The sequence below is a fragment of the Gossypium arboreum genome, chromosome 1, assembly GCF_025698485.1.
Source record: "Gossypium arboreum isolate Shixiya-1 chromosome 1, ASM2569848v2, whole genome shotgun sequence".
NCBI lineage: Eukaryota > Viridiplantae > Streptophyta > Magnoliopsida > Malvales > Malvaceae > Gossypium > Gossypium arboreum.
In genome coordinates, this window is record NC_069070.1 from 45,557,481 (window position 1) to 45,581,832 (window position 24,352).

A 24,352-nucleotide genomic window follows, 5' to 3' on the forward strand; every position below is an offset into this window, starting at 1 on the left:
TTCTTTCCTTTCCTTAACTTCTCGGCCTCTAGCTTGTGGATATCGACGTCTAACCCCAACTTCATTTTATCTTCTTCTAGCTGATCTATCTTCTTCCCTAACTCCGAGTTTCTTTTCTCAAAATCTTGCTTAATGATCTCTAACTCGGATGGGATGACCCGTAAATGCTCCTCTATCGGTTGTGTGTTCCCTTGATCCTGCCTAGGGATGTTGTTGTTGACTCTCCTACCCCACCATCATTCATACTCGGGGGTCGTCATCGGGCCTGCAGAGAATCCTTTCATTCTTCAAGTTTGGTTCCATGCATCTGATATCTTGCGAACCCTCTTTTTATAATTGTTGTCTTTATAAGGGAACTCACATTGTGCCAACCCTTGTGTCACTGGTATAAACTTCCTTGATCGATACTGCCTTAACACCATCAGTGGAGCGTATCCAATGGCTCTCCATATTCCAGCCAGAGGGACCTAGTCAAAATCACCGCACCTATATAAGATCTCGTCAGGAATCAACCACGGAGCCCTCCATTCAACGTCTTCGGCCCGTAAATTTTGGAGAATAGTTATCCACCTCTCTTCGGAGATGTTGTCCCGCCTCGATGTGGCCACTAATTCTCTTAATGGGGAATAATCCTTAGAGAATACCCGATAGGAGACCTTTTCCACCTTCCAAAAATGACTGTGGAACCAAGCCAAAAGAAGCTGTGCGCAACCAATAAATCTTCCCTCGCCCGCTCTCCGGCATGTATTCAAGGATCGAAAGTTTCTACTAGGATTGCCGGGACGGGTGTGGTACCTTTATCAAGTCGATCGAATAAATCTGAGAGAGCTTCATCTATGTGTCCAAGTGCTTTTGGAAAGACAATCAAACCGTAGAAACTTAAGGTAAAAACATCAACCCTTTTCTTTGAATCTGGGTGTGCAAGAATAAAATCCCTCAAATTCCTCCAGGGAATACATTTACTATCCCATTTTTGCTTGATACGGGCTGCAACCCATTGCTCGCTCATCCCCGTGATATTCATCAATTTCTTCAAAAAGGGAGGGACATTAACAGGTCTTGAATAGGCCCTATCGGCCTGAATCTTCGTGCAATTAAGTAACGCCATGTATTCCTCCACCGTAGGTACTAAATCAACTCCTCCGAAAGTAAAGCAGCTGTAAGCGGGGTTCCAAAATTGCGCGAGGGCCCGGAACAAGTACTTGTCCACCTTTACATCGAGCAAATAGGGTAGGTCGCCGTAGTTACAGTAAAAGAGTTGTTTGACTTCACCATTCCAACTATTCCATATATCCCTTAACTCTTGCAGGTCGTTCTGAGTCACACTGATGTGAGTGAAATCCCACAACTCCGATTCATATCCCTTGGTCAAACTATCTCCTTTCTCCTGTTGCGTTCTCTCAGACCACACTCGGACGGCCTCATTATCCTCTATTCTATCAAGAAATCCTTTTTCCATGCTAAACTCTTCTAATTAGTAACCGAACGTAAATCAACACCCTTTTATGATGAAATGTCATGTGAAAATGATCAAAATACAAAAAGTTAGTATTATATACAAAGAATAGAATTCAAAGCAAATAGTGAGTAAATAAGCACCTAATCAGGTAACCACTAGGGTTTGGTGTGGTTCTACCTAGGGTAGGCTCCTAGGGCTCATTACATGTAGTTTGGTTCTAAAGTAAAGGTACCCGAACCAGCAGATTAATCGATCCTCACCCATTATCGGTTCATACAGACCGAGTTCTATTCAGGGGAATACATTTCCCTACAACTATACGGAGGTGAAAACCTCACGAAGACGCAGGTACGGATGTATCCCGAAAGCGATCCACTATCCTATACGGAGGTGAAGACCTCACGAATGAGTAGTTTTTCACTTCCACTTAAGAGGGTGAAATTGACCAATAATGCGATGCAATATGCAAAGATACCTCAAAGAATTAAACCACTTAAAGCAAGCATATTATGAAGAGAGTCGCGAAAATAACAGACAACATGCAATGCATAAATTTAAAATCGATTTTCGATTTTGACAAAAGACAAAAATAATCAATTTAAGGCTCGACTCTCGAGGTCCCCAGTGGAGTCGCCAAGCTGTCGAAACCATTCTTTTGAAAACGGGGATCGACTTTGTTTGAAAGTGAAAATTAAAACGGGATTTGCCACCAATCTTTTATCAGGTGTGATCGGATCACCTTTGTTTTAATAAATCAATTTTAGTTGTACTAAAACAGGGTCTTTGGTCTACGAAACTTGAGAGAATGAGTTCGGGAGTCGGTTACGTGCGAGGAAGGATTAGCACCCTCGACACACCCAAAAAATTGGTACCGAATTGATTAGTTAGTGTCTTAATGTCGAAAATTAAAAAATCGGGAAGGGACTTGAAATACAATCTTTTCTATTAATACTGATTTTAAAATTCTTGAATTAGCTTAAATCGATTTGTTTAAAGATTTCCTTATCTCAAGATATCTGAGTATCACATCCCGTAAGTTAGGACACAATACCATGAATTCTCGAGCACAAGGTCGTCTTTTAATTTAAATTGGAAATCCGTGCATTTCAAAACTCAAAAGGATATTTAGCTATTTAGAACCAACAAGAGAACCGAAACCCCGTAAGTTAGGGCACAATTCTTCGATGTTCCAAAATGCGAAACATTGTCTTATTTATTGAAATTAGTAAAAACATGAATAAAAATCAACAGAATGATATAAAATAGGCGGGAGACAAAAATAAACGAGTTGGAAATACATTGAAACAAATAATAAATATGACAACAATATTAAAACAATAACAATGCATGCGATATATTAAACATAATAATAGTATCCAATGTGAAATAAAAACAACGAATATATACATTATAAAGATATTAAGAGTATGTACGTAAAATATATATATATATATATTTATAAATAGTAATAGTGTTAGAAATATACTATATATAGTGTTTGAAGTATATACATAAAATAGTGAAAGTATAACTAGTAATGTTAAGATATATATAATATATACATATGTATAAAATAGATATAAAAAAATATGTACATAACATATATGAATATATATAATAATATTAAAATAATAAGTGATAATAGTGAAAATAATAGGTATAATAATAAATATGATAATGTATGAAAATAATACTATATATAAAAGTATATATATACTCATATAATAAAGTATATGTACTAGTATTAACAATAAATATAATAGGATAAAATAGATATAATAATAATACGTACAAAATATGGTATTAAAAGCATATTACATATATGTACATAACATAATATTTATATATGTACATAAGATGATATAAAAATATATACATGGAACAACGTAAGAATTATATGTAACTAATAACATTAAAAATATATATAATATATAAAATACATATAATATATATATTAGAAATGATAATAATATAAAAACTATTCATACGCTATATAAATACATACATATATATATATATAAATAATAATGATGCTAGAAATATACAATGATATTAGAAATATATATAAAATAGTGTAAAAGATGTATAACTAATAATGTTAAAATATATACACAATGTTAGAATTAAGTGACCCAAATTCTTATTTAAATAAAATACGATGGAAAATAAAATAAAAGTAAAATCCATATAGAACTAGACTTCTTTTATTTTATTTTAGAATAAGGTTTTAAACCTTATTAAACTCCATCTATTTTATATTGATTAGATAAGGTGTTTCAATCCTACTAGAATATGGCTTTGCAAGCCTATAAATAGACATAGTCTATTCCTCTTGTATTTGAGTAAAATTTTTCGACATAGTGAATTTTCTTCTCCTCTGCCTGTGGTTTTTTTCCAAAGGGTTTCCACGTAAAATTTATGTGTTCTTTATTTTTATTTATTTTATTCTATTTTATTTTTCCCAAATTGGTATCGAGCTTCCGGTTATTCATCTCGATCACAAGAATGGCGTCTTTGAAGTATGAAATTCATTGTTGGATCGCAACACGATTTGCGTTGTGGCAAATTAAGATGCAAGCGTTCTTGCACGATGGATCTAGAGGATACCCGCAAGGGATAGATAAGATGCCTTCGACATTAACAGATGAAGAGAAGAAGCGTAAGGATCGAAGGTATTAACACAATTACATCCGCATTTGTCCAACGAAATTTTGCAGGATGTGATGAAAGAGAAAACCGCCATTGCATTATGGAAGAGGCTAGAACAAATATGTATGTCGAAAACTCTAACAAGCAAGTTGCATATGAAGCGGCGTCTTTATGCTCATCGTTTGGAGGAAGGTGCGTCAGTACACGAACACTTAACAAAGTGTTTAAAGAAATTCTCTCAAACTTGGAGGCCATGGAGGTTCAAGATGATAAGGAAGATCTAGGGTTGATTCTACTTTGTTCGTTGCCCCGCCTTATTCAACCTTTAGAGACACGATTTTATATAGCCGAGTCTCTCACAGTTGATGAGGTTTATGATTCTTTAACCTCGTATGATAAGATGAAGCATCTTGTGGTTAAACCCAACTCTCGGGAGAGGGTCTCATTGTTCGTGGGAGACAAGACCGAATGTTGATGATGATCGTGGTAGAACACAGAACGGAATCCTCGTGGTAAATCTAAGGTAGATCGAAATCTTCAAACAGAGGTAAAACTTGCAACTTCGCAAGAAGAAAGGGCACATTAAATCTGAGTGCTATAAGCTACAAAATAAGATTAAAAGGGAGGCTGCGAATCAAAAGGGAAAACAAACCGGAAAATTCGGTGAAGTCGATGTTGTAGAAGACTACAGCGATGGTGAACTTCTAGTTGCTTCATCAATGATTCTAAAGTAAGCGAGGAGTGGATACTTGATTCAGTTTGCACCTTCCACATGAGTCCCAATCGGGATTGGTTTACAACTTATGAAACAAGATTCTGAAGGTGTTGTTTTGATGGGAAATAATGCTTCATGTAAAATCGCAGTGTTGGAACAATTAAAGTTAAGATGTTTGATGGAGTTGTCGAACACTTAGTGACGTGCGGCATGTTCCGAATTGAAAAGAAATTTAATTTCGTTGAGTACTCTTGATTCAAAAGATGCAGATACACAGTGAAAGTGGGGTTTTAAAGATTTCAAAGGGTCCTTGTTGTGATGAAAGGGCAAAGAAAGATTGCCAAGTTATATGTTTTGTGGTTCTCTATCATTGGTGATGCAATTGTCGCTTCCTCTTCCTTGTCGATGATGATATTACTAAACTTTGGCATATGCGCCTAGGGCATATGAGTGAGAATGGCATGGCGTAATTAAGCAAAGAGGACTTCTTAATGGGCAAGGAATTTGCAAACCGAATTTCGTGAGCACCTGTGTTTTTGGGAAGCAAAGAGAGTTCGATTCACTAGAGGAATCCATAACACGAAGGAAACGTTGGAGTATATCCATTCGATCTGTGGGGCCGTCCGAGTGCCTTCGAGAGGTGGAGCTAATTATATGCTAACCTTTATTGATGATTTTTCCGAAAAGTTTGGGCGTTCTTCCGAAGCGTAAAAGCGATGTGTTTTCCACATTTAAGTCTTGGAAAATTATGATTGAAAACAGACGGAAAAGCAGATAAAATACCTCCGCATGCATAATGGCTTAGAGTTCGCTCGATGAGTTTAATAGATTGTGCAAGTCGAAGGATCATGAGACACTTGACGGTTCGTCATACTCCACAAACAAAGCGGCGTTGCGAAGCGAATGAACGAACGATCATGGAGAAGGTTCGATGTATGTTGTCAAATGCCAACTTACCAAGTCATTTTGGGCGTAGCGACCTTTCATCGCATGTTTTTGATCAACCGATCTCCATCCGTTGCCATTGAGAAAAAGACTCCACAAGAGGTATGGTCCGTAATCCCGCTAATTATTCGATTTAAAGATTTTTGGGTGTCCTGCGTATGCTCATGTTGATAATGGAAAATTGGAACCGAGATCCATTAAATGCGTTTTCTTGGTTATAAAGTGGTGTAAAAGGCTATAAGTTATGGTGTCCGAAAATAGAAAAGTTGTGATTAGCAGAGATGTTGTTTTGATGAAACCGCTATGCTACCTAACTTATCTCTTAAAGACTCTTCCAATAAAGAAAACCAAAAGCGGTGGAGCATCGATTAATACGTAATCAACTCCTCAAGCCAAGACAAAAATTGAGAATAGAGTTGCTTCTTCACCGCAATACTCTATCGCCAAAAACAGAACAAGAAGAGAAATTAAACCTCCAAAGAAGTATGCCGAGGTTGATCTAGTTGCTTATGCTTTAAATGTGGTGAAGATATAGATGCTAATCAAGAGCCATTTAATTATTCGAGGCGATTAGTGTGAAGACTCGAAAAGTGGATGTTTGCTATGCAAGAGGAGATGAAATCACTCCACAAAAAAGAACATGGGATCTTGTAAAACTTCCTAAAGGTAAAAAGGCATTCGTTGTAAATGGGTGTTTAAAAGAAAGAAGGGACTCTGGAGTTGAAGAACCCGGATATAAAGCAAGGCTTGTTGCAAAGGGTTACAGATCAAATTCCGAGTGGACTTCACAGATGTGTTCTCTCCGGTTGTTAAGCATAGTTCGATTCGAGCTTTGCTTGGTATTGTGGCCATGCATGATTTGGAGCTTGAGCAGTTAGATGTAAAACGCATTTTGCATGGAGAACTTGAGGAAGATATTTACATGCAACAACCAGAGGGTTTTATAGTCTCGAAAAAGAGGACTATGTTTGCTTGTCAAAAAGTCCCTTTACGGTTTGAAACAATCACCAAGACAAGGGTACAAGAGGTTTGATTCCTTTATGACTTCTCATGATTTCAAAAGAAGTAGTTTTGACAGTTGTGTCTACTTTAAGAAAAAAAGTGATGGTTCTTTGTGTATCTACTTCTTTATGTTGATGACATGTTGATAGCAAAGAAAAGATAAAAGAGAGATAAGAAAGGTTAAAGCCCAACTAAGTGAAGAATTTGAGATGAAAATTTAGGACCAGCAAAGAAGATACTTGGTATGGAGATTCTCGATGATAGAAAAGCAAGTAAATTGTACCTAAGTCGAAGGGTACATTGAGAAAGTTCTTTGCGTGTTCAATATGCAGAGTGCTAAGCTCGTTAGTACTCCTTTAGCACCCATTTCGACTTTCATCGGCCTTATCTCCTCAATCGATAATGAGATTGAGTACATGTCACATGTTCCATACTCTAGTACAGAGGATCTCTCATGTATGCTATGGTTTGTTCACGCCCGATTTATCATATGCGTCGGGCAGCTTAGCGATACATGGCGAATCTCGGTAAAGAACACCGGAAAGTAGTTCATGGATTTTAAGATACTTACGAGGCACTACTAATGTTTGCTTACAGTTTGGAAGAACTAAATATGGAGTTATAGGGTATGTTGATGCTGATTTTGCTGGAGACCTTGATAGAAGAAGATCTCTCAAAGTTACGTCTTTACAATCGGAGGTTGTGCAATTAGTTGGAAAGCCACTTTGCAAACTACATCGCTTTGTCTACCAATCGAAGTGAGTACATGGCGATTCTTGAGGCTTGTAAAGAAGCTATTTGGTTGAAGGGACTATTTAGTGAACTCAATGAAGACCTTCAAATCAGCACAAGATTTTGTGACAATCAGAGTGCCATCTTTTTACAAAAGATCAAATGTTTCATGAGAGAACAAAACACATTGATATTCGGTATCATTTTGTTCATGATATTATTGCTCGTGGTGATATTGTTGTGAGCAAAATTAGCACTCATGAAAATCCTGCAGATATGATGACTAAGTCACTTCCTATAACCAAGTTTGAGCATTGCTTAGACTTGGTTGGTGTTCATTGTTGAAGTTAAACCCTTAAGGGGTTTTTTGGAAGAGGTGAAGAACTTGTTTATTGAAAGTTCGTGATGAAGAACTTGTTCATTGAGAATTTGTGTCAAGGTGGAGATTGTTAGAATTAAGTGACCCAAATTCTTATTTAAATAAAATACGATGGAAAATAAAATAAAAGTAAAATCCATATAGAACTAGACTTCTTTTATTTTATTTTAGAATAAGGTTTTAAACCTTATTAAACTCCATCTATTTTATATTGATTAGGATAAGGTGTTTCAATCCTACTAGAATATGGCTTTGCAAGCCTATAAATAGACATAGTCTATTCCTCTTGTATTTGAGTAAAAATTTTTCGACATAGTGAATTTTCTTCTCCTCTTGCCGTGGTTTTTTTTCCAAAGGGTTTCCACGTAAAATTTATGTGTTCTTTATTTTTATTTATTTTATTCTATTTTATTTTTCACACACAATAATATATATAACATACAATATTGAAAACACATATACATAATATATCTGAAAAATATATAGATATACATAATATAATATTAAAATATTTACATAATACATAAATATTAGGGATAAAAACGACTAATAATAATGCTACATAAGTATATACATAAATATATTAAAAACATATACATATACATATATATATATATATATATATATAAAATATACACTAATATATAGTAATCATGATAATAATAATAATATTAAAATATAAAAAGTAAATATAATAAAGATATTAAAATAAAGTAATAAATTAACAACATATATAAATATATATATACATATACGTATGTCAAATATACATTACTACATAGTAATATTAATAATAGTAATAGATTGATATTAGTAACAATAATAATAATAGGAAACAAAGAAGATAAATAATAGCAAAATGATAAAATTAACTAATTTAATGACAAAATAGCTAAACCATAAAAAAAGATTAAATCGAAATTAAAATAGAAAGTTTGGGGCAAATTCGCAATAAAAAAAAAAGAAAGGACTTGATTGGACGTGCACAAAACAAATGAGGGCTAAAAACACAATTATTCCTCCCCTCAAAACACAACACAACAAAAGGGACTAAATCACAAAGCGTTACATACTTTGTGGCCAAATTAAAAAAACTGAAAAAGTACTTGATTGTAGAAGTATGAAAAAGCGGAGGGGCTAAAAGTGCAATTAGCCCCTCCAATGAAAAACACACGGATCCTTGAAGCGGGCCGGGTCAATAAACGGGTTAGGCCAAAACGACGCCGTTTTGGGGGGCTATAAAAGGGCTAAAATTTGCAAAAAAAATCATTTGGTGAGGAGAGAAAGAAAAAAAAGAGAGAGAAGGAAGAGAGAAGGGGGGAAGGAGATTTAGGCCATGGGCGACCAAGGCCGATCACGGACCACCGTCATGCTGGCTGGCCACCAGTGTACTGATGGCCAAAAAGGTAATTTTTCCTCTTTTTATGTTTTAAAATATTATTTTATTTCTATTTATGTATTTAGATAGGAAAGAAAAAAGATTCAAAATGAACAAAAATAAAAATAAAAAAATAGTAGATTCACCTTAGGGTTTGATCTGATTCGATGATATTGCACTGTTTTGGTATTTTGGAATTATTCTTGTATTTTAACCTACTAGTATTGATGCAAAAAAAAAAAAAATCCTCTTTGTATTGATAGTTAAAAATTCTTTTCCTTTCCTTTTACATGATTTTTGAATGGTTTTTTATAGCCATCTTTTACATGATTTTATATTATTTCTTTTTCTATTTCTTTTGTAGGTGATGGTGGCAGACAATGGATATAAAAAATGGGAGGAAAATGGGGCAAGTGGAAAGTGGCTAGGGTTTCTTCCTTTCTCTTTTTGCTGGAAAATGTTTAGTACTAGTGGGCTAGGTTTAGGGTTTGTGAGTTGGGTATGTAATGGACCATTGGGTTTGGGCTGTTTAACAATTGAGTTATTTATAAATGGACTGGGCCAAAATTGGCCTATAACAGTATGTTTTTTTAAAGAAAACTTTTGTTAATATTCTTAATTTTGATGATATTAAAACATTTAAAATATATCTTTAGATAAATGAATGGAGTATATTTTATGAAAAGATGATTAAGAATCCAAGCATGTTAAACTATATATGAAAGTAGAATGAGAGTGAGAATAAGTGATAGGAAATAGGAATAATTAATGAGAATCTATACATTTATCTATTCTTTTTTCTTTTGCACTTAGAATGTTTATATCTTCACCATCTTCAAAGTCATGTCAAGAAATATTAAAGACATCTCTCGTGTATGAATTTTCAATTATTTTATCTATAAAAGCTTTCAAGCTTATTAAATATGATAAATGTTTAATATTTTCTTCTTTTTACTTTGTTATTAGTTAATATAACGTTCTTAGAAAATTCATAAATAAATATAAGAATAATTAATAATTATAAAAGTTGTGTTCTCATATCATATTAATAAAAGTTCATAAGTGTTAGAAAACACTCTAAAAATCATTAAAAGTGACTTTTTATAATTATAATTATAATTATTATGTTTTACAATAGGTTGTGCGAATTTAAAAAAAATTCACGACCGCGATACCTGCAGTGACCGCAATAGCATCCGTTATGTCCGCAACCGCGATAAATGTAACGCGACCCAAAACGCGGCCGCGACCGCAATTTAAATCCCTGGTAGTAACTACTTTAACAAAATATAATTGAAGTACCTATGAGAATAGGGGGCATGTTTTCATACTATCAGGTATGTCAACCAAATACTGAGATTAGCATGGAGCCTTTATTACAGAACTTTTCTACTCTCTGTTTTAGGTATCAATCGTTAAGCATTTGGACTGACATGAATTGTTTACTACCATACCATCAAATCCTTGACCAATAACTTCATAATTTCTGCCAGTTACGTGGATATCTTGACATAAATGGGGTCTAAAGTTTAACCACCGTTTGGTTCACGTCAGAAGCCTCCATAACTCACTTCAGATAATCATGCTCTAAAGTTCATCCAACATGGCCCTTCTATAATGCTCTTTTCTTTTATGAGGGTTTTGCAGAACTGGAAATTTCCTAATTAAAAATCTGCATTCTGCAATAAACTTGCAGAACTAAATTCCAAAGTGGGAATCATCATCATCCCCTAAAGGGCATATGCATATGATAAAAGCCAACTAGCCCGGCCTTATTTGGATAAAATTATTTGGAATAGGGATGGGCAATCTGCAAATTGCTCCATATTATATAATATAATATGTAGTGTTGAATAATAATTGCAGTAGTTGATGAGTAGCCTCGTATCATTGCTCAATATTTTTAGTACTTATTGGGATTATTTGTGGGGTGGTTGGGGGCAAATTGGAGCTCCTCAAGATTTGGATAAGTGGTGAAAGAGATGAGAGCTGTGTGTTTCATGCACATTGCACAAGATTTTTCAAAGGAAGTCTCCAATGGAAATGGATAGGATAATAATATGCTCTGCAACCTCTTATTGTTAGTATTATATAGTCTTTTTCCATCCATGTGATCTTCATTCATCATGTCCTTTTCGCTTTTTTGCATTGAATTGAATTATCAAACAAAAACAGAAAACAGTACCTCATGTTCTTGCATTATGCTACCCCCAAGAATTTTCCAAGTCTGGTATATAAGTTAAAGGTTACATGTTGATGTTGATATGTGAAATTAACAAGAAAGGGGTGAAAACAAGTTGAATCTCTGCCGTAGTTGTGAGCAAGTGGCAATTTGTTGTTTATATACATAAACATTTTTTTGTTTGTTATTTTTTGCGATTTATTAGAATTTTGGCTCATAACATATAACTTTCCCTTTGAAAATTTACATTTTCATCTTTATATAATATTAATTTAATTTGGGAATTCAATTATAATTTTTTAGTTTTTATAATTTGATTATAAATTTTATTAGGTTAAAATTTCAAATCAACCAATTAAAAAACTTAAAAGTTTTTCAAGTACAATACAATTAAAGTACACATATAGATTCAAACAATTACAATCATCAAAATGTTACAAATAAACTATCTGAATAATCATATTGTAGAATCAAACTATCTAGACTAATTAGATTAAAACTCACTTATGATAATCGCACCTGAAGACCTACACATATAATTGCACATAAAAATTAAATTTCGAACCTAACTACTCAAGACCCAAGGCCTCCGTCTTCATCAATTAAGCCAAGGTCTCATTAGCTAAGCTATAACATTGATAATAATAAATCAATTTTATATTAAATTAAAGTAGAAGAAATAAAAATTATGTTATAATTAAACCAAAACTTTAGATGATTACTCTTAGTTAGAAATAACAAATGGGATGCAATACATTTGTAAATTTTTATTTGTAACGTATACAAAAATTCCATTAATTCGTATAAAGTGCAAAGGAAGAAATGCAAAATTAAAATAGATTATTATTTAACAATAAAATAAAAACTTTGTCCTCATATAAATTTATAACAATAAATCTATAATATTTTAGAAAGGAAAAAACCAAACACCACTGTTCAATTCTTTTATCTCTTTCCTTCTTTATTTTCAATTTAATTATGTCTTCACTTTGAATTTTTGAAATTTAACTTTTAGTTTAATTTTAATAATGTAGACTTTATAATTCAATTGACAAGGACTTTTGTTGATTTTAAATCAAAAGATTTTATTTAAAATTAAAATTCAATTAATTACACATATTCAAATCTTAAATAAGTGAATTAACAATGTTGATAAATAAAATTTTGAAATTAAACACAAGTAGATAGATTGAAATCCAAAATTTCAAAAAGTACAGGAATTGAAAAATAATTAAACCATTTACCAAAAAAGAAGAAGAAGAAGATGAAGAGAGTATATGACAAAGAAATAGGAAAATTCGTCGAAATTCCCAACAGATGGTCTCCTTCAAAAATGTTAGTTGATGGTTTCATAGGACCACAAATCAAAATGCATGAAATTGATAGAAGACTTAGTTATCAACATAAATATATTAAAGACAAATTTGTTTGCCCAGCAGTAAAGAGTTAGGATGATCCTTGTATGGGCATCAATAATATCATCTACTCATTATTAAAATAAAATAAAATTAAACAATCATTACCTGGTTCGTTGACGCTTGGTAGAATTATATATTATTAAATTTTGATACATTATATTTATGAGAGGGATCTAACATTTAAATGGTTTAACAATTTAAGCGTTATATTTTATACTCTAATCATATAGATTAAGAAAGTTTGACATAGATTAAAAATTTTAATTATTATTTTATTTAAAAAATTTAACCATTTAATATATATTAATATAAATAATATTTTAAATCAAAATATTGAATTAATTAAAAATTATGAATATGCTTGGAAGTGAATTTCTCCATATTTTTATATTGCATTATTTTATTATTTTAATTTATTTTGTGCAAGTTAATTCTGTTGTTTTGAGAACCATCAAGCCTGGTATTTTCTTTTCAGATTAAAACAATAAAAGAGGAAGTTAATAAAGAATCTTTTTCTTTTCTTTTCTGGAAGTGGAATAAAAAAGGAAGATGTTTTTGCCCGTGCTTTATTTCTTTTCAAAACTTTATTTGATATGATGCTAGCTTGAAAGGAATATATATATATATAATTAAATACTTCTGATGGTAACAATATACCTATACTTCATGTAAAGATTGTAATAAAGTAATAAATTATTAGAATTTTTTTATTTTAATCAAGTAATAAATATTAAATTGAAAGTATTTTTATATAAAATTTTAAATATATACATATTTATGATCAAGATTTGAATCCTATTTATCATAACATCAAAATTTTTAAATTTACCATTTCAATTAAAATAATATTTGAGTTCCATGTTAATTTTAATAAACATATTACGTGGATGTACCATAATCTAATATTTATATAATTGGTTTATATATTTTATTTCGATAATAATTTAATTAAATATATAATATTGTAATCACTCAAACAAAATCTTATTTAAAGTCAAATCCATTACATACCTTCACTAACTTGGGATGATAATAAAATAGGGATTAAAATTTTGAACCCCAAAAAACATCAACATTCATGGGTTATATAACAGCAGTGTAAAGTAAGGCCCTAGGAGTGGACATAATTGCATCATCAAATTCAATAGCCATTCAACTGGGAAAGGGTTTTAGTTTGTGGGAAAGGCACGTGAAGTGAGGCCACAGGAGTCGACATATTTTCCGATGCCACCAGCCATATGCTTCTTGTTGCTGTGTTATAAATGGTCACTGGTTCACTGTGTGTGATTGCATAGAGGTACTAGGAAAAACGAAGTCATGATTCATGAGAGACCACAAAATTAAACGTATCCTATTCCTTGATGTTTTACCAACTAACTAATTGTCAAACCTACCAAACATATGGATAAGTTAGAAGATAATTTGCTATTGGATTTAACCTTTAGATTTTTTTTTTTGAATTTTAAAATTTTAATTATGTAAATTTATTATTTTTCACAAAATTCCAGGCAATTTAATCAATAAATATAAGCATGAAATAGAGAACACACAACAGCTAATAGCAGATTTGAGGTAAAGTTAAAAGAGTAGGATGAAGGCAGAGCTAACTTAATTGGTGGATTTAAGACCAGTTTGGGCCATAAGGTTTGGTGGGTTATTGGTTCTTTCTTATTAATGTATGCTTTCATTCAGTCAATCTTATAGCCTTACGTCATTCTAAGGAATTTTCGTGGGACTTTTAAAATGATTTTTAATCCTACACTCGTAAAAACATATTATATGCTCCAACTGGTTACAAATAGCGTGGATAGAAGGACTCTTCATTTCATTTTCTACCTTGCCTTGCCTCCCTACTCTCACCTCATTTCACATAAATATGGTTGTTCCAACCAAAAAAGCTATGAACCAAAGGCTCGTGTCGTGGACGTTGGTTGTTGGGTTGTTTGTAATATCGTGTGTGGCAGAGCTTGAGCGGTTTGAACACGCAGGCAAACCAGATGGGTCTCTGAGCTTCCTGGTGGTCGGAGACTGGGGAAGGAGAGGACACTATAACCAATCTCAAGTTGCTTTTCAGGTCTTTTGCTTTTCTACTTTCTTAAAAGTTGTCATTAAATGTTTTATGAAAACGCAAGTAACGTTCTCCTCTTTCTTTCTGGTTGTTATTAAGAAGAAAATCATTTTGGTCCGAAGCTTTTTAGGAATTCCATCATCACTCGTCTTAAAATTTTATATCCAACAAAACTATCTACTAAAGTCCAATAGAATAAAATGAAGATGCCAATGAACATTGTTTTTACAGTCTAATCATTTTAAAAAACTTTTGGAATGGTATAATTCCAAATAAAATCCCAGATTCTTTTTCTTTTCTTCTTTTTACAGTTTAATATTCCTCAAGTGAGAACAGTGAGGGGAATGGACAAAGTTAGCCAGTTTCGTAAGTCTCTCACACGTTGATTGGGTTTCATATAGTTTGGACTAGAAAATTCCTGTTTCACTTTTGGCCGTTTCCAACCAATCACATCTCTACACCTATCCAAAATCACAATCCTAACTATACACGTATTGGAACCAAAAAATTTTAAAAAAACTTTATTATCACTCAATACAAATTTGGTGTTAAATAAATTCCTATATCCCATTTCCCTTGTAAAAATATTTTCACCTAACAATTCTTCTTTACATTATTTTAGGTTTAGTACCTCCCATATTATACATAAATTGGATCACTTTAGCCTTTGTAATTTTTTCCGTTTATGTTTATTTTGTTACACCATTCACAATTTCTATTAAGAAAAGTACCTAAGCGAATCAAACCTAAAGTGCAAAAACCTTACAAATAAAATTTTAAAACTTTCTAAAAACACCTAAAATTCTAAACAAACCTACATTTTTTTTAAATTTCAATTAAAAAAATGCATTTTAGATTTAACCTTAGACATGCATTTTTCCAGTTTGAATCTAGATGTGTATTTTAAAAATAATTTTATATATTTATATATTTCCAAAAAGATAACAATTTCAAAATAAATTCTAGATGTCCAATTTTACTTTTTTTTTGGAATTTTAGGTTTTTTAGATTATTTTTTTAAATTTTATGAAATTTATTTTTATAATTTTAAAATTAATTAATGAATCTTTAGTTTTAGGATTTTTAAGCTTTTTTTTTTTTTTGTCTTTTGGATTTTATGATTTTTTTTGAATTTATGATATTATTTTGAATTTTTTTCATCACAGTGGTATCACTTCATTGGTTTACTTAGTGCTTTTTGAAACAGTAACGGATAAATGGAAAGAAAGTATACGGGCTAAAATGACAAAAAAATTCTTTAAGTACCAATTTGATAATTTTTGTATAGTATAAGATCCAAAATAGGTAGTAAACCATTATTACAAATTACTCAAAGCAATTTTATTTTTATATAAAAACCATAAGATATATCGATAAAACATTGATTTTTAATTTAATGATAAAAATTTAATGGCTCAGATGGGAAAAATCGGAGAGCAATTAGATATCGACTTCATAATCTCAACCGGCGATAATTTTTACGACAATGGTTTGACCGCCGTTGACGATCCATTGTTCCATCAATCCTTCACTGATATTTATACAGCTCCCAGCTTGCAAAAACAATGGTACAATGGTACGAATCTTCAACCCCATGCAATCGATTTTTAAATACTAATTCTAAAATGGGAATTTAATTTATTTATTTTGGTGGTAGTGTTGGGTAATCATGATTATAGGGGCAACGCTGAGGCTCAATTAAGTCCCATCCTTACAAAGATGGATAGCAGATGGCTTTGTTTGAGATCTTTTGTCCTCAATGCTGGACCTGGTAATTAACCCAAATATCTAATTTTATTAACCTTTTTTTCTTTTTAACATATTTTAATTTTCTTTTTGGCTCTCATTATTGTTGGCAGAAATAGCAGAATTTTTCTTTGTGGACACTACTCCATTCGTGACCAAATACTTCTCTGACCCAGAAGATCATGTTTATGACTGGAAAACCATATTACCCAGAGAGAAATACCTTAACAATCTCTTGATGGTACTTTTTCTTTTAAAATTCTCGTATTCGAATATGTTTCGGATTCAGATGTTAGAAATGTGGGTGGCAATATTGATGTATAGGAAGTGGAATCGGCAATAGGAGAATCCAGAGCAAAGTGGAAGATAGTAGTAGGTCACCATGCAATCAAGAGTGCAGGACACCATGGGAACACTAAGGAGCTTAACATTCATCTCCTTCCACTTCTTCAGACATACGACGTTGATCTTTATATTAATGGGCATGACCATTGCTTACAGCACATAAGCAGCAGTGACAGGTATATCTTTTTGTAACTTAAAATTTGGAAAAAGGGTAGTGACTAAAATGGTTGATTATGGTCCCCAAAACAATGTAGTGGAACCCAATTCATGACAAGTGGAGGGGGATCAAAGGCATGGAGGGGAGACGTGAGTTGGTGGAATCCACAAGAACTGAAATTTTATCATGATGGACAAGGTTTCATGTCAGTGGAAATGACTCCTACTGAAGTTAGCATTAAATTCTATGACGTTTTTGGTAATGTTTTGCACAATTGGAGCAGTTCCAAGCAACTTTCTTTCGCTATCTAAGCCAACGTTTTTAACCCTTTAAAACACCTTCCATTGCCTGACCAAGGAGCTGCAATATCAGAAGCAGGGGAAATGAATAGGAGGCGAACTCTGTTAATATGTTTTCTTTGGTACAAAGAAAGTTAGATATGGAATTATAAGCGTATGTTATTTTTAAAAAGTATATGCAAGAATCAAGTAAGCTAAACTTTTATTGTGTTGAATTAGGCTGCCCAAGTGTTTGATTATTTGTGTGAATAGCAAGTATACTCATGCTCACCTAAGTATAGGGTTGGGTTGCAAAAAATAATCAACTCATTTATAATAGCCAGATTCGTAAGCAAAAGAATTTCTTCACGACACGGCTAGTTGGCTCTTTCTTTTTTCATAAAAATAGCTTTTTATAATCACAAAACCCAAATTAAAGAAATTCCAATATGATGATTAGTGAAGTCCACATGTCAAAGCAATTTAATAACTCAATGTCCCTATAAATTAGTGAGGAGAAGAAAAGAAAAAGTAGTGAAAACGAGTGGATTTTCTTATTAATGCAGACGAAATTAACCACAAGGAGGGATTTAGCAGTTTTTGTGAACGTAAGCCCACTTCAAGCTTATTTATTTCTTGACAATTACGTAATATAAAAATATAATGAAAATTAAATTATGTGGACGCACTTGGTTATCACCAATAATATCACTAATTAATTTCATTTGTTAATTAAAATAAACAGAGATAGAAGAAGAATCAACATGTTATATAAGTATGATGATGATGAAACAGATTGATGGTTCAATTATTAATATATTTGCTGGTTGTTGGGTTGATTATTGGATGCTGCATTTGACGAATATGCTTCCAAAAGGTTTAATTCCAGGCATATGCGAATAAGCTCTGGAATATACTCTCCCAAATACCCTACGTCAAATCACTTTAATCACAATATTGTGCTTTAGTATAATTATTCAACAAATTTATACGCATTTAATTAATTTTTTAACTAGTTTTTTTATCACATATTTTACTATTTTTATTTTTATAATTAATGTGAATAACTATTATTGATAGATAAATGAAATATATAAAATATTTTAAAAATTGTATTTCTATGATCTTTAAAAATTGAATTGGTTGCACACCGGCCGTACTTTTTTACCTTTCAATTTTTATTGAAAAATCGATATTAATAAATTAGTTATTTTAACATGCATTAAATAATGTTCCCTTTTTTAATATTTTTATTCTCTCTGAAAATCAAGAGTACTTTTCATAGTCTTAGAGAAAACAACTGTTGTAACTTGGGATGGAGAAGAGTGGTGGCGATACCAGAGAGAGGAACGACGAGATCTCCTTGTTGATGGAAGAGTTTATTCAATTATCAGTTAAAAGTTCATTGGTGGAATCGAATGTTAAACCTACTCTTATATGCTCTATTTGGACAAAAAAACCCTACAATACAAAGAGCTTTAAGGCACAGATGAAGAGCATATGAAAGACAATGAAAAGATTTGAGATCCAGTTGGCAGGCCAAAATCTCTTCCTAATTATTTTTGATCTAGAAGAAGATCTGGAGACAGTAATGGAGGGACGACCGTGGTTGTTTCGTAAGCACCTTATTCTTTTCGATCGATTAAGTAAATCGGTTGAAATAAGTCAGATCCGACTCAACTCGTCACCGTTCTAGATCATATTAGGGTCGTGCCTTCCAGAATTTGATAAGAAAGATCTATTGCATGCCATTGGTGTTACTTTCGGAGGGGTTATTAGATCTGAAATTATTGGAGAGGTATGTCGATTAAGAATTAATTTGGATGTACAAAAACCCTTACTTAGAGGCATCTTTGTTTCTAGTGATAGCAATTCTAAATCATGGATCTCCTTCAAATATGAGAAGTTACCGATTTCTGCTTTGGTTGTGGAAGAATGGGGGCATGGTATTAATGATTGCATTGAGTTAAGCCCTGCAGAAAAAAATAAAGTCAGAGATGATCCACCATTCTCTGTGGCTTTAAAAGCAGAATCAAAGCTGGTTGGAAAAGAGAGTATGAAGTTAAATGCTTTTTCATTAAAGATGGGTTCTCAAAGTTCTTATACTAAATACATAGAACAGCCTATAGTTGCTGGGCTTGGACGAAACACAGCAGAAGGGAATAATATGCTAGGAAAGCATCAAGACGGACTACAAGTGCTAGGTTTGGAGGAACTATTAAAAAATAAGGCAGTAGATCCTGGAATGATGAAGACAACAATATCAATTGAAAGTAAGAGCGTGATGGGGAACTGCTCTACAATAAAAAAGAAGTCTAGCTGGAAAAGAATGGTTCCAGCAAATGTGCCAAAATTTCAAAACAATGAAAGTATCATGGGGAAGAGGAAATTTCCATAAATCGAGGAGGGAAAAAACAACATAGGCGAATCACATGAAGATGGAGTAAAAAGGTTAAAATAAGAGGATATAGCGGATCATAAAGGAGCTCACATGGAGGAAATGAGTGAAAATTTGGAACAAAATATTGTCCCTAATAATTATGGATCGACGGCTACCAAATGGAAAGCCGACCTGGCACAATGAAAAGCGTATGTTGGAATGTCCGTGGATTGGGGAGTCTACGGGCAAAACAGAGAGTGCGATACTTGTTAAAGCAGCATAATCCCAACATTGTCTTCTTAAAGGAGACGAAAATTGACAAAAAAAATGTATGGAGAAAGTTAGGAGAAGCTGTGGTTTTACGAATGGAATCGATTTTGGAATCGATTTTGAAGCGGAGGGTTCTAAGGGTGGCCTGTCTCTAGCATGGAAAAAAGATATTTCGGTCACTTTAAAAAGTTTTTCCAAATGGCATATCGATGTAATGATAAAGAAGGGTGGTGTTAAAGAAGAATGGAGGTTTACGGGGTTTTATGGTTCACCTTATTTGAATAATAAGAATCTTTCGTGGTTCATGCTCAGAAAGTTAGGTCAAGATCAAAATCTCTCTTGGATAGTATATGGGGATTTAAGATTTAAGGTTTAGAGTTTTAAGGTTTGAGGCATGGTGGACTATGAAGGAAACTCTTGAAAAAGAAATTAAGGGCATATGGTATTCATATACAGGCACATTAGTAGAGAAACTTGAAAGATTACAATCACAATTGAAGAGTTGGGCGAGTACTCTCAGGAAAACGAAAGAGGGACTAAAAAAAAAGTTAACAAAGGATCTTGAAATACTCCTAGAGAGAGAAAGGGATGACGAAACAATGGCAGAGATCATTGATACAAAAATCAATCTAAATATGGAGATCGATAAAGATGAAATGTACTAAGAACAAAGGGCAAGAGCAAATTGGCTTCGACTTGGAGATAAAAATACAGTCTTTTTTAATAAATGTGCCTCAGGCCAGAGATGAATCAATACAATTTTAAGGTTGGAAGTGATTGATTGAAAGGAAATTACTGACGGTTCAGAGATTTGTGGGAAGCTACTTTATTTTTTGAGAGACTTTTTATGTCAAGTGGAGCTGAAGATCCATCTTATTGTTTAAGGGGCATTGTTAATAAAATTTCCTATGAGCAAAACACTACTCTATCATCTCCTTTTTTAGCAGAAGAAATCCAAAGAGGTTTGAAAGGCATGAGGCCCACTAAAGCCCCAGGACCTGATGGCTTCCCAGCTCTATTTCTTCATAAATACTAGCATATAGTTGGTAAGGATCTTGAATCTTTCTATTTAGATATACTAAATAGTGATAAGAATTTTGAGTCCCTTAATATGACAAATATAATGCTCATCCCAAAAGTGTCCAGCCCAACTAAAGTGACTAGTTTCGGGCCTATAAACTTATGCACGGTTATTTACAAAATCGTGGCAAAAGCAATAGCAAACTGCCTCCATAAAGTCATTGGTAGTTGTATAGACAGTGTACAAAGCGCAGCGACTTATTTCTGACAATGTGCTGTTAGCATATGAAAACTTACATACGTTTTGGCAAAAGCGCAAGGGAAAAAAGGGTTATATGGCAGTTAAGCTAGATATGAGTAAAACTTATGATAGAGTTGAATGGGTCTTCATAGAGAAAGTTATGCTACAGATGAGATTCTCAAGAGATTGGGTGGGTTTGATCATGAAATGCATCTTTACTGCTTCCTATACAGTTAATATAAATGGAATGAATGGAAGAATCTTTTAACCTTTATGGGGACTTTCAGCACTGATGAGAATAGCTATGGGGGAGGGTTTGTTAAAAGGTGCGAAGGTAAGTAGAAGAGGGCCAGAGATTTCTCATTTACTGTTCATAGACGATTACATTTTATTTGGGGAAGCAACGGATAGGGGAGCAATGATATTGAAAGATATATTTGGAAAATATGAAATACGCTCAGGCCAATGCGTGAATTTTAACAAGTCAACGATTTTTTACAGCTCAAACACTAGTGAAGATAAAAAAGAAGAAATTTCATCCTTGTTGGGAGTCAGAAGCTCAACTAATCCTGAAAAGGGCTTCCTAATGTGGTTTGGAGAAGGAAAAACAAGTCTTTTCAAAACTTAAAAGGGTCTCTATGCGTATTGAAGGTTGAGTACTAGGTTATTATCGCAAGGGGGAAAGGAGGTTTTTATTAAAGCAGTTCTCCAGGCAATTCCAACCTATACTATGTCTTGCTTCTTCCTACCAAATTCATTATGTGGTGAAATCGAGAATGTTTTAGCAAAATTTTGGTGGCAAAAAGGCTTTGGGAAAAGAGGTATTCACTGGTGTCAATGGAAGCATTTGTGTCGCTCAAAAGAAGAAGGTGGAATGGGGTTCAGAAACATGGCTCAGTTCGATATAGCTCTCTTAGCTGAACAAGGCTAGAGGATCTTAGATAACCCAAACTCATTAGTAACGTAAGCTTTTAAAGCGAAATATTTTTCGGAAGTTGATTTTCTTAAATCGAGTTTAAGAAATAATAGCTCCCATGTATGGCGAAGTTTATGGGCAACAAAAGGTGAAGGTAGGTACTGGTACGAACATTTCAGTTTATAATGATGCGTTGATCCCAGATTATAGTAATTTTAGATTATCTTCAATTAATGTCAATTTGCGTGATTATTAAGTTGCGAAGCTAATCTGTAATTACGAAAGGAAATGTAATAGAGAGCTGATTGTCAATACCTTCCCAGAAGAAGCGGCCGAAAAGATTCTCTGCATCCTATTGATAAAAGAACCTCACGCTGATTTTAGGGTTTAGAGCTGCAAATCCTCAGTTTGAAGCGCCTATAAACTATTACAAAGTATGGAACCTAGAATTTATGCTTTACATCCTGACTACAAAGCTTTCTACAAAAAACTATGGAGCCTAGATCTACCAAAAAAAAAAATTATAATTACATGCTGGAAAATTTCTTGGAACTATTTGCCTACTCGGGTAAATATGTCTTGTAGGAAACTAGTAAATAGTCCAACATGTCCTTGTTGTGGTGAAGGAGCAGAAACAACGGACCACCTCTTTTGGGATTGTCCTGTATCAAAGGCAGTATGGGGATCATTATCGGCTGTTAACTTTTTACAGGAAATAAATTTAGAGTTCGAACTGTGGCCTACCAGGATCCTCGTTGACCAGCCAACCTCCCTTTGCAGACTGTTTTGTTGTACGTTATGTGCCATATGGGGGGAGAGAAATGCTCAAGTACATGATAAAACAAATAGATCTGGTAAGGAAATTGTATGCTTTGTACATAGATACTTAAAAGAAGTGGATGGTTTGGAGAGCACTACTTCCATAGTTTCAAAGGAGAATACTAAATGCAAACACCCACCTGGTCAAATAGTAAAAATAAACTTTGACGGAGCATATAATGAGCGCATCTGACAATCGGCTTTCGGGATAGTAGTCAGAAATAGCGAAGGTTTTGTCCTCGTAACATGCACAGAGATTCACTACAGAGTTCTTTCCGCCTTCCCAGCCGAAGCACTCACTTGTAGAAAAGCGACCCAAATAGCACTCGACATGCAAAAGAAGGAAATCATTATTGAAGGCGACTCTTTATCGGTAATAAAGAAATGCAAGGTGAAAGGGGAAGATAAATCGCAAATAGGGGTCTATATTCATGATATTCAACAACTACAGTCCAGACCTAGCAGAGTAAGGTTTGAATAATATACTCCAAGATCAGCGAATGGTCTAGCACACACACTTGCAACAGAATCATTAAGAAGAAAAGAAGAAATGTACCCGGTTGAAAGCGTTCCAACGTATGCCGAAAATCAGAGGAATACCGACTACGAAAGAGAACCGGATTGAAGAAGGGGGGAGAAGGAAGAAGGAAGAAGGAAGAAAGGGGGAAGTCTAAATTGGCAGATCAAAAGTATCGGTGGTTTAAAGCTTCCCTTGGAAAATGGTATTGCCATTAAGTCTGAATTGAAAGAAAAGATGGAAATGGCCGGCATCAAAGTATTTGATTGGGCAAATAGGACGGTAGAATTTAATTGATGTTCTAGAGTTTTCTTTATTAGTTTTTTAAGCTAGTTTTTTTGTCTTTTCCAGTCAAGGTTTTATTGGGCCAGGGGTTATGTCCGGCATTAATTTCAAGTGGACTTTTGTTTGTTTTATTTATATAAGCCCAATCTGATTATTTGTTTCAAAAAAAAATGTTCTTTTTTAGTTTTAAAATGAATAATCTATATGTTGTAGGTGATAAATAATGAAAGTTCTACATTTGCAGGCAAATTCGAGTAATGCTCGCATCGCTTCAAGCACTGGTAATGAACAAAGCAAGAAAATAATGATTAATTGATATGTTTACGCACTTCAATTTTTTTAGGACTTTGTCCAAATAAATAATTCACTATATTAATAATTCATACTCTAAGTGATTACAACATTTAACACTTTTCAGATTCAATTCGTCACTTACATTAAAATTTGTAAC

At 33.3% G+C, this 24,352-nt stretch overlaps 1 protein-coding gene and 1 long non-coding RNA gene across 2 annotated transcripts; one reads left to right on the plus strand and one right to left on the minus strand.

Annotated features, from left to right (window-relative positions):
- Positions 1–14,571: 14,571 nt before the first annotated feature.
- On the plus strand, positions 14,572–17,689 carry LOC108480616 (purple acid phosphatase 8-like). The gene is made up of 6 exons (XM_017783665.2): positions 14,572–14,933; positions 16,347–16,503; positions 16,585–16,698; positions 16,787–16,914; positions 16,998–17,194; positions 17,273–17,689. The coding sequence occupies exons 1-6, from the start codon at positions 14,736–14,738 to the stop codon at positions 17,484–17,486; spliced, it is 1,008 nt and encodes a 335-aa protein (XP_017639154.1). The 5' UTR covers positions 14,572–14,735; the 3' UTR covers positions 17,487–17,689.
- A 4,946-nt stretch (positions 17,690–22,635) lies between these two features.
- Positions 22,636–23,913, minus strand: LOC108480168 (uncharacterized). The gene is made up of 2 exons (XR_001870568.2): positions 23,025–23,913; positions 22,636–22,942 (listed from the first exon to the last, which is right to left on the minus strand). It is a non-coding gene; the product is annotated as an uncharacterized LOC108480168 (long non-coding RNA).
- Positions 23,914–24,352: the final 439 nt, after the last annotated feature.

Bases quoted from the DNA above. Each gene is read 5' to 3' on its own strand.
- LOC108480616 (XM_017783665.2), top strand. From the start codon at position 14,736: ATGGTTGTTCCAACCAAAAAAGCTATGAACCAAAGGCTCGTGTCGTGG. The intron at 16,504-16,584 runs GTACGAATCTTC...TTTTGGTGGTAG, and splicing joins GCAAAAACAATGGTACAATG to TGTTGGGTAATCATGATTAT. The intron at 17,195-17,272 runs GTATATCTTTTT...AAAACAATGTAG, and splicing joins CACATAAGCAGCAGTGACAG to TGGAACCCAATTCATGACAA.